The sequence below is a fragment of the Carassius auratus genome, chromosome 37 (genome assembly GCF_003368295.1).
Source record: "Carassius auratus strain Wakin chromosome 37, ASM336829v1, whole genome shotgun sequence".
NCBI lineage: Eukaryota > Metazoa > Chordata > Actinopteri > Cypriniformes > Cyprinidae > Carassius > Carassius auratus.
Window position 1 is genome coordinate 5,837,415 of NC_039279.1, and position 11,697 is coordinate 5,849,111.

The 11,697-nt window shown below is 36.2% G+C and overlaps 1 protein-coding gene across 8 annotated transcripts in view; it reads left to right on the forward strand.

The window, feature by feature from the left end:
* LOC113055963 (RNA binding protein fox-1 homolog 3) overlaps positions 1-11,697 on the forward strand; it is a 377,645-nt gene that overhangs the window by 362,287 nt on the left and 3,661 nt on the right. For 4 of the 8 annotated variants that reach the window (XM_026222362.1, XM_026222366.1, XM_026222367.1 and 1 more), the window contains 2 exons: positions 2,980-3,058; positions 5,102-6,083. In XM_026222362.1, the coding sequence (XP_026078147.1) occupies positions 2,980-3,058; positions 5,102-5,146 (124 nt within the window). In that variant the 3' untranslated portion in view covers positions 5,147-6,083. Of the gene's footprint in view, positions 1-2,979; positions 3,059-5,101; positions 6,086-11,697 lie in introns of those variants that run through there. The other 4 variants (XM_026222364.1, XM_026222365.1, XM_026222368.1 and 1 more) reach the window with 3 other exon arrangements.

Genomic DNA, 11,697 nt, shown 5'->3' on the forward strand with positions numbered 1-11,697 from the left:
TCCGTAACCACTTAGCTTACTCACTTCAGGCCACAGGTTTGTGTGTGTGTGTGTGTGTGTGTGAAGACGTGGTGCAGGGTTGTCAGTAATTTATCCAGGACCTGTGGGGACCCTGTCAGGTTGGATCAGGCCAGGCACTGGTTTAATCTAAGCAAGATTGAGCGTGTCAGTGCCGATAAGGCATGGCCCTGCCTGCCAGCCTGAAGAGCCCAGATAATGTAAGATTTATCAGAGCCAAGCACAGATCCACATCAGAGCAGGTGACAAGACTGGCATTCCTCCGCACTTATTTCAGTCCCCTCTTTCGCTCCAGCTCTCCTTTTCTCTCTCCACCTCTTTCTGCATCGCTTGTCATTCAGCTCCTTGCTTTCACATAAGCCAGCACTGCGTTTCGCACTCTAATTTGATATGTCATGGTGGAGGGGTTTAAAAGCAAGTGTTTAAATGATACAGACTCCTGAACTCACCTCTTAACAGAGTATTAATTCTGTTATCATTTACTCACGCTCATGACTTCTTTCTTCTGCGGAGCAAAAAAATAAGATATTTGGATTCCATACAATCAAAGTCGGTGGAGTTCAGAACCACATTGGATCCCACTGACTTTCATTGTTATGAACAAAAATCAAACACTGACATTTTTCTAAATATCTTCTTTTGTGTTCCTCAGACAAAAGAAAGTTATGTGGGATTGGAGCAACAGAATGATGACAGAAGCATAGCTGTTCTTAAAAAAATATATATATATATTGCTCAAAGGGATAGTTAACACATAAATTAATATTTTTTGTAAATCAATTTGTGTTTAACCGCTTGTTGTTCCAAACCTGTAAAAAAAAATTAATCTGTGGAATATAAAGGAAGATATTTAAAAAAAAAATGTATTTGTTTCCATACAGTGGAAGTTAATAGTCGCCATAACTATTTAGTTATGAAAAATTTTCACAAACAGAAAAGAAAATGGTGTAGAAACCCTTTTTATTAAGAAAATGGAAGTAAATTTCACAATCATTTACAAAGAAACAGAAAATGACAACATTTCAATTAAACATTACATTTTGAAACTAAAAAACTAAAATAATATTTTCTTATAAAACATACTCCAATAATCTCTCTTTTATGTATGATAACTCTCCGATATATTCTTCTGTGTTCCGCAGATGAAAGAAAGTCACAATTTTCATTTTTATTATCTAATGGAAACCATTTGAAGGAGAAAAATCAATCTTGCTTAGTCCAGCTGGAACTAGCTATCCAGGTTTACATTTGAGTGGGTCATTCCCGCGGCCCGGTTAAGCTGAAGGTTAAGTAGCCCGGCCCAGCTGGGGTGTAACGGGGATTCCCAGCCACCCTCGTCTGCACTGTCTGTCACAAGCAGTTAAAATCCCCTCCGCTCAGCTCTCTCACTCCACTGAGCTGGCCTGACCTTTGATGTTGTAATAATCCCAGACGACAAAAACCTGGTCAGATCCGATAGTATTTCCATATGTAATAGCATGTCTGGGCCCAGGATTTTGCCCCTCTTTCCTCTTTTCTCCACTCTCAGTCTGTGCCCATAGGCACCCGGCTCAGCCTGCCTTATCTCCTCCCCACAGGCCCTCATTTGCAAGCGTATGTTTGTAGGGAAAGTCAACAAATGAAGAAGGGAAGTGTTGGGGGTTAATAAATAAATAAAGGAAGAAGTAAGGCCCATCTTGGACGAATTAGTTCCAAATTGGTATCAATGAAAAGAGCCAGAGAACACCTCCGCCACCACCAGCCCAGTGCCTCTTTACAGTGCAGCCTGGGTAAACAAGAGAGGGCAAAGGAGCATGAAAAGGATAAAGAGAGCTGTGAACATAAACTCCCTGCCCCCTTCACTCGCTTTTTTAATGCACACGCACAACAACACAAAATCTAAAGCATCCCTACATCTCTTTCCTTGCTGGGTCCTCTCTGTTCTGCATTACCTTTAGAACTTTGTAACTTTTAAAGTTTGAATTTGCTAATGTTGTCATTTAAGGAACCATTTACAGAAAATGTTTTTATTTAATTATTTAAACTTGATTATTTTATTTGTTTTACTTGCTTACACAAATATAAAAAAACTGAATTCATATATTTTTGTATATTTTATGTATGTACTTTTAGTGATACATATTTTAGTAATGATTTTTCAAATAAGAATGTTAATGAATTGCATAAACCATCGCATAATTTATCAAATCCATTGCTAGGAATTATTGCTTTTTGTGCTATTGCTTTTTGCACCAAAATTGTGTCACTTCCTGGAGGATGATGTCAGGAAGCTTGCTTTTGATCGTTTAAAGGGATTATATCATGGGAAATAAATTATCTTAATTATGACCTGGAAAGTGATTGTTAAAACAATTACACAATAGCATTTTGATTAGATGAATGAAAAAAAAACGTACTTTTTCTAAAAAATATAAATATATATTTACAAAATGGCAACATACACTCAAACAAGGGTAATAACATTGTTTTAGATTCACCCAAATGTTCACTTAATTGTGATTTTGTGATGAAAGAATACTAACATAATTTCCATCTTTTAAAATTGTGAGTTGAATCATTTAACCCGTGTGATACAGGTGTAATGCATGGTAGAAATGAGCCTGCAATGCTGCTGTTGGTTCTTCATGTCTGTTTCCCATTTTCTTCTCTTTTCTGCTCTGCTGAGTTTTTTCAGTGTCTTGTCCCTCTCACACCAATATAACTTTTACCACATGCTCATAAGATAAAATACTTTTACTCCAAAACAATAACAGAGCACCTATCACTTTTAACACACTTACCTTTATACCGTGTATTTATGGCAGGTAAGCATTTTTATCAGACAGAAAGAAAGAGAGGGCAAGAAAGAGAGGAAGGGTGTAGTGATAATAGAACTAGTGTAGTTCAAATGAACAGTGTTCGCTGGTACATACTGTCTTCTTGAAGCTTCAATGCCCTCTCTCTTTCTTCCTTTCCCTGTAGCTATGGCAGAGTCTATGCAACAGCAGACCCTTATCACCACACGATTGGACCTGCAGCCACGTACAGCGTAGGCACTATGGTGAGTCTAGAAACATAATGCATGAAACATTCACCTTTCCCCTAACATTACACAGACTCAAGCACCCCAACAACATACAAGGCGGAGGCCAGTGCTACTACAATGATGCTCAAAGATATCACTGTACATTCTGTTGAATGTAATAGAATTTTGAATGGAATAACTGTATTATAATACTGAATGCTGCATGTGCTATGAGCTGAAGATATGTAGTTGCGTTGGCTAAAGTCTTTGATACCTTAAATGATAATAGGTGATAACAGGGTCCAAAATAACCAATAACCAGCCATAAATCTGCTTTATTTATACATACTTTATACATACATACATATATATATATATATATATATATATATATATATATATATATATATATATATATGTATATGTATGTATATATATATATAACGTTAGTCACAAATTTTTGGTTTATTTATTCATAGGAAGATGATAGTACCTTTTGGATTTTAATCGCTTTCTTCAGCTACATCAGGAATCATTCTTACAGATTGCTGGTGGCCGACTGGCGAAGTGTTTTATTTACTCTCCAAAGCCAGTTCATACTTGTATTTTGCACTTGGAAAGTGTTCATTTTGGACCCTGTTCACACTTGTATTATTAATGTCAGGAGTATAGATAAATGTTAATATATTCAGAGACTCATCTGCTGATATATGTGTATGTGATAGTTTGTCAAGATAGATCCTGGGCACTTTGTATCTCATTAAATGCATTGGGGTAATCCAGCGTACTGACATTTGATTAGACCTTCCAAATGAGACACTGTCCTTTTCATAGCAGCCAATGTGGGGATCGTCACCCCCGTTAATGTTTGTTTTTAGCTAGCTTTTGCAGCTAACATCAAAGATGAAAAATTCTAAAACTCCTATCTGAACACAAAAAGCGCTTTATGATTTGTTTTTTGGGGGGGACTGTTGGTCGGGACTTTTCTCAAGATTAACGACCATCAAGCGCGTGCAGCAGCGTGCCGTGGGAGATTAAAGAAAAGGCAAGAGATAGAGGAAGAATGACAGGGGGGAAAGAAAGAGAGAAAAAAAATAAAGATTCCATCGCACCTACCTCCCCCTGCCCATGAGGCTTATTGGACAAACACTCTGCTTAAGACAAATGACTGGAATTTACCAAGTCGACATCCGTGTGATTCTCAAAACCGTACTATTCCCCGGTGCAGCTGCTAGCTAAAAGCTTTCATTAATTAAGACCATTTTTTTCCTCTTCATTTACTTAATTAAAACTGTGGCCTCTGTTGCTTTTTTGCCTCCTTTTCTTTTTTTCCAAATTTTCCTCCCTTTCTCAAGACTTCAATTTACCACATTAAGGCATAGCAAATATCCTTCGGCACTCCTCCGGTCAAACGAGGGCCACAGGGGGGCCGAAGTGGGCACTCAGAGTTCTCAGTGATGCCAGGACCGAACCGGTTGCGACTCAAATGAGCAGAACTCTTCTCAGTACTTGCACTGAGCCTGCTGAGAATGAAATTAATATAATTAAATCATATTTGACCAGTAGATCACAAGTAAAAAGTATTTAATAATGAGCCCCTCAGAGGGTTGGGGGGGGTAAAAAGTAAGTTTGCTTTGCTCGCTGTTAGAACAGAATTCATGCCACGTTTAAGGCGAGTGTGTATTTTGCACAGGGTCGGAGCTGAAGAGAACGGCCCATAGAGCCTTTGAAGTTTTTTGTATTTGGCGAGAGCAGAGTAAGGCATACTGCATTCTGGTTAAGGAGAGGGCTGAGAAAGTAGTGCATGTTAGATGTCTCCAATCAGATCAACCTGAGGGCCAGACGGCCATGATGGAGAGGTTCGATACAGAGCGACTGATGAAATACACTGGGCTGTTTTAGTCGTTAACCGGTTGATCCATGAAGCTCTGAACTCTGAGTTAAAATTCACATTGTAATTTCATTCCAAACAATATGCAAAACGAGACACAAGGGAAGAAAATTTCAACCACTGTTCACCCCAAAGAATCTATTTAACACTGATTGGGTCCTTTTTGTTTTTCATCTTTGATGTTGCAGGCTAGCCTTTACAGAGGAGGTTACAGTCGCTTCACACCCTACTAGAGAGAGAATCAATCCAAACAAACAAACAAACAAAAGAAAGAAAACAAACACAAACAAAACAACCCAAACGCCTCTACGTTCGATAGAGCAAAACACCTCCGGGTCATAAAGCGAACCTTCCCCGAACAATCACATTTGAGTTAAAGCTCTTCTTATCAACCTGCAGTTATCCAGCATTTCTGTTGCTTGGCTATTGATTTTGAATCTGTTTTGTTTGTATTGAAATGTGTGGTCCGGTAGGGGAGGGGCTGAGTGACAGAGAGGAGGGGGGCCAGAGGGGTGCTGTCCAATGAGTTTTCTCATTTAGCCCCGCCGTAGATTTATGGGCATGAGCTCAGCTGATTTATGTGGACACAGAGTGGGCCAGGAAGTGAGTTTATTTGCCTTACTAAATGGCACAGCAATGAGCAACTTGAGCAAAACAACAGCAGCGCTAGACTTGCATACGTATATTTGCAGTCTTTGCATTAAAGGCCCCACTGAACGCCCACTTATTAGAAGTGACTGCTATTTATGAATACATAATTTTAAAAAAAGTCCTACGGTTTGCATATGCTATCTGTAAACTACTAATATGGCCTTAAAAAAATTCTCCAGTTAATATCAAAGGGAAATGATATGGATATAAACATTAATTCGCAAAGCTCCAGTTTTGACTGTATACCAAAACTATATTGTAGTAGTGTTAAAAAATTATAGTTAGCTTTATAGTTAGCTACATGGACCCTTCATGAAGCATTTTGAGTAATTCTCTGTCACTCACACCCTCTTTCTCTTTGACATACTGTTTTATAACTCAATGAACATTTATTGTCTGTATGATTGCAATTGTATGTCATTTGGGGATGTTGATGTCAAGTTAGAAGTTTATTTATTTTATATTTGGACAAGAATATTCCATTGCCACAGATAGACGAAAGATACATTTTATGGGATTTCAATATGTTGGTCTTAAGGTTTTTTTTTTATATATATGGAATAATTTATTATTAATGTTATTATTATTATTATTACGTATGAAGTAAAATATATAAAATTAAACATAGAAAATAATGTATTATCAATTTTTAAAGCAGAAAAAATAATAATAACAATAATAATAATTTACGATTTTTTTTTTTTTACAAAGCAATAAAATTAGCAAATCGGGTTACAGGTTCCTCATATGCAAATCTAATTGTATTATTTACAGGTAATGATAACAATAAAATATCTAACAATTACATAATCCAACTATATTGTACATGTATTATATAATTTTTTATGTATCTTTCTAATTCCTATTTTTAACAAAACCTGTATACAAGCACGTCTGCCTGTATCGAAGCACATATTCACGAAGGAAGGCCTCCAGCAAGGTTTCCTTCAGTTTTAATCTGTTAGATGTCACATAAAGAGCGTACCTTTAATCAAGGCCGCTTCTGCTGCTAAGAAAGCATTCTGTAAATAAACATAGTGCAGTAATGTGGAAAGAGAGAACACTTCCCCACTGCACGGTCTATTGCACCCTCTAGCTGATGAGATGTCCAGAATCCCACTGCAACAACGGAGATGACAGGGGGAGCAATTACCGCTCATTGCTGAAATCTCCATCATGTTTACGTTAATATGCAAGACGCAGTCCACTTAAAAATAACTTTTGATATCATTTTAGCTAACAAAAGATACAGAGATATTACAGGCAACATGGTCCAGTGTTGATTTGCTGTTGATCTTTGAGAGTATGCAACCTAGTCATACATTTTCAGCACATTATTGGTCAAGCCCAAAATCTATGTAGGAGGCCAGCCTAAAAATTACCAATAGTTGTGGAAAGATTTATGTTATAGTGTAGGGAAATTATTAGGAAAGAGACAAATGTATCTAATTAATTAAGTAATAAAAAATATATACAGTTATAAATATATTCTCACAGAAATATAATAAATATATGTAAGCAAACTATTCCAAAGTTTGGGGTTTGGTAAGGAGTTTTTGAAAGAAGTTTCTACTGTGCACAGTGTTTATTTAATAAAAAATACACTAAAATAGTAATATTGTGAAATATCATTACAGTTGTTTTCTTTTTTAATATATTTTTAAAAGTCATTTTTAAAAGCAAAATTGTGATCCTTCAGAAAACGTTCTTAAGTGCTGCTAACATTAACAAGTAACATTTCTTATTATTATCAGTGGTGAAAACAGTTGTTCTGCTCAATATTTTTTGAGGAAACCGTGACTTTTTTCATGATAATTTGATGAAAAGTAAGTTCAAAAGAACGGAATGTATTTCAAATATGATTTTTTTTTTTCTTTCTAAATTTCACCTTCGATCAATTGAATGCGTCTTTGCTGAAAAGAAAAAAATAATTTAAAAAAATGATCCTACTGACCCAGAAGTTTTGTATGGTTTTGTGTGTATGTGTGTGAAGACAGAAAGAAAGAAAGAAAGAAAGAAAGAAAGAAAGAAAGAAAGAAAGAAAGAAAGAAAGAAAGAAAATCCTTAACGTTCTTTTCTCAATGGAAAAGCACTTATGCACTAAGGTGAGAGATTTTCCCCCAAGGTGACATTCCCCAGACCCGGCACTTTATACAGGGCCTGTGATAAGACATGCCAGGCCTTCAGAGAAGAGTGAGAGGAAGAATGAAAGAGAAAGAGTTGGGGGTTGCAGTAATCTTCCCAGTGAAATAGGGCCTCTCTCTTTTCCTAGTTCCTCAGGGCATTGATCATGTCCTTGTGTGTCTCACACACACACGCCCCAGTAAATAGCAGCCTGCACCCCTCAAATGGAATTGTAAGGGTGGAGTTATAGAAGAAGGGGAAAGAAACCAGGGTAGAGAGGCAGCATCCAAAGTATTTACTCCACAGATTAAAGATAACAGCATTGAGTCAATAACCACTGATCTCATTTAGAGAAACACTAGGCCAGCCAGCCGCGTGGCACAGCCGTTCTGCTCAGTCTATTACCATAGCTGTTGTGGCTGCCTCTCAAGACACACCGTTCTCCTGTGAGTGTGAAATAACAGCAGCCTATTGTAAAACATAGATTAGATGCATTGCTTTTTTCCACCTTTGTAGGGAGAAATCTACAGCGCAACATAATATTTCACCTAAACGAATGTGTCCCTGCTCCCCTGTGCAGCATGCAGCTCACTTGGCTCTAAGAAAATGGCAAAACAAAAAATTGTTTAGGGAGCTGTACAACGGCAAAAACTGGGCAGGTGCTACAGCAAAGAAGAGTTTAAAGACGTAGTTCAACCAAAAATGAATGAATGAATGAATGAATTTCTTGTTTGACGCAAAATGACATACTGACTGTTGGTAGCCAAAGAGATGCCGGTAGCCATCGACTTCCATAGTAAGAAAAAATGCTATGGAAGTCAATGGCTACCGGCAATTGTTTGAATACCACCATTCTTCTAAATATCTTCTTTTGTGTTCAGCAGAAACGTATACAGGTTTGAAACAACTTGAGGGAGAGTAAATGATGACAGAATTATTTTTTTTTATTTTTGGGGGAACTATCCCTTTAAGTAACATTTATCAAATAAAATGTTATTAAATTAATCTTAAATGTCTTTAAAAGTGTTTAAAATGGTTTTCTTAAAACATCCAAACTATTGTTTACCAGAAACCAAAATGCAAAAGCTAAAATCTCATCTGTGGGAATGGAATACCAGTGTTATTCATGCAGTGTAAATAACATTTTGATTTTCTTTTCTCTATTCAAGCTTATTTTGCTTTACATTTTTATTATGTCTGACTTAGAACAAATTGTCGTTGATGTGTATCAATTTGAAAATGAAAAGCAAGACAGGTGTGACATGAAAACATTGCCACTGTGTGTTAAACATACAAAGTACAAAGTCTTTTCTTTTGTAAACTTATTAAACACCCTTAATAATATTATGTGGTGACATTTTTAAATAATATAATATAATAGGCTTTAAATCAAAATTGTTTACTTTTTCTGAGGTGAGCAGACAGCATATTATGTCCAGAAGTGAGTCAGCTCTGTGCTGTGTGTTGCTAAGGTGTTTACATTTAAATCCCTTTTCCATACATCGTGAAGATATTTACACTGCCCTCTGACCTCAGTTTCATTTATGTGGGAGACACAATTTTTATTGACTTAGTTGCATTCACATTTTCTAAAGCTAGTGGTGATTTATAAGCCTTTTTGAAATAAAATATGCATTGTGTTCAGTGCTTCCAGCCACACATTAAGTTAGTCCTAAAAGACGTTTAGTTTGACCGTATAAACCATGCTTCGTTTCGTTAAATATCTATGCAGAACTCTAAATGAATCTGATTAATTCATGCAAAAGACTATCATATTCTTGACTAAGGCATTTCCATCTATTTTTCAGACAATTAAACTAATCAAGCAACTATATTAGGACTCAATCACCCATTTATTTAATTCCAGCATTTAGGCAGAGAGAGAAAACACCATGCTGAGCATGAAATGACTGCTGAGGAGACAGTTTGCAGTCATCTAAACGAACGTGTGAGCTTGCAGATTGACAAGATGGAAGTCTCTGTCTTGCATGGACGCCACAGTGGGCCATTAAAAGATTGCCTGTTTTAATTAGCTCTGTTAATGCAGTGATTTGTAAGATGGCACCCTGGGCCAGGGGCCAGTCCACATAGCAGCAGATTTTCATCTCTCTCAATTTGATGGCACAAATGTTAATTTAGGTCTGTTTTAGGGTGCAAACAGACTGGAGTATAAGCTAAAAAACTATTTTATTTTGCATTTATCTAATCATTTATTTATTTATTTATTGAAATGTTACATAAAAGTTAATAATGTAATACAACTGTTTATTTTGCGTGCTTAATGCAACTGCGTAGCTAGCACAGAATTATGTCAATAATAGACTCAAACTGGGTCACACTGGACAATAAAGCAATTTAATATTATATCTGCTGTTACCTCATTAACTTTCTGTCATTTAAAATTGTGTCTGTTCCCACTAGCTGTCTCATTGTGCATTTTTCTTCTGTCAGGGGATTAAAAAAATATATATATTATTATTATTTTTTTTATATAAGCAAAAACTGTACTCTTTGTACATAATACTATATATAAATATATGTGAGCACATATCGCAGTACATTTTTATATGTATAAACTGTAGTATTAAATGTGTACTTGCTGTCCATTTCATGTAGGCTTACATTGTGAAATTTGCTGCTTATATGAATCGTCTCATCTGTTAAAATCCAACTGGTACATTCTGCTCTTCCATAGCCATTTGTCTTTGGACTTCTAGATTCAGTAGTTAAAGCTATGTACATAATAAAAAGTAATACTTAGCCATTTTTGTGTCTAAATAAAAGGAAAATTATAACTATCTGTGTTTAGTCTTCTACGTTTTGTTAGACTTTATGCATATGAATGTACATTTAGTAATTTATTTATTTTATTGTTATATATTTTAAATGTTTTTAATTATATATATAATATAAAATATACTTATTTCATTGTCTGTATTTTATATTATTGTCTGTAGTAGCTGCCAGTTTTGTCACTTACATAGTAGATAGCACTTGGATGTAGAAAAGGAGACTTGGCATGTATCATGTTACAAGTGTCTTTGGCTTCCATCAGCATGGCTGCCCACCAGCAGTTTTTCGTCTCCCTCAGTCGATTTTTGTTCATGTTTGTCAAGAAAAAACTTGGAGCCTCCCATGTCTGTTCCAGAGATATTACACCCCGAGCAGATAACAGAGGCCCATCATTGGGCATGATCAGTATGCCGGAGCACATCCGTGTGCCCCTCCAGGGATGGGTGAAGAACTACAAAGTCATCTTAAAATTAAAGCCAGCCCGCTCCCTCTTCTGAGGCTCCTCCATGCGGCACCACATCTCCCTGAATTAGAGAGCTTCTGTCAGGATGAGAGCCCCCAGGACACCCCGGAATCTCCTCCTCCTCTCTTTCTGCTGTTCTCTTCCTGTCCGGTGGACGTCTTTTCAGCTCAGTGTCGAACATCCTTCTTAGACTACAACTATATCACCAAGCCTCTGATCAATCCAGTTCACTCATTATGCTATAAATTTAGCTGAAGCTCTCCCTGCTGAGCCCTATTTTGACTTCAGTTACTCTAATCCGGGATTTGGGGGATAATTCCTCAATGTTTGTTTAGCGGTAGACCCAAGGATTGTTTCTGATATAGAGCCAGTGCATGAAAGATAATGTAATCTGAATATATTTTCGTTCTGCATGATTTGCATTTTTATTGTTTAATTAGTTTATTTTAGATCATGCAAGTTCGAAAGTCTGAGGTCACATTGAAGATCTAGGATTCAGAATATAATTTAAACCAAGTTTCAGGATTTAGAAAAGAAAAAAAAAAAGTAAAACAATCATTTATGATTAAATTGTAAATTGTGTGTGTGTGTGTGTGTGTGTGTGTGTGTGTATATATATATATATATAGATAGATAGATAGATAGATAGATAGATAGATAGATAGATAGATAGATAGATAGAAATAGATATAGAAATATAGATATATATATACACACACACACATATAGATCTATTCGTTATGCTGATAATAT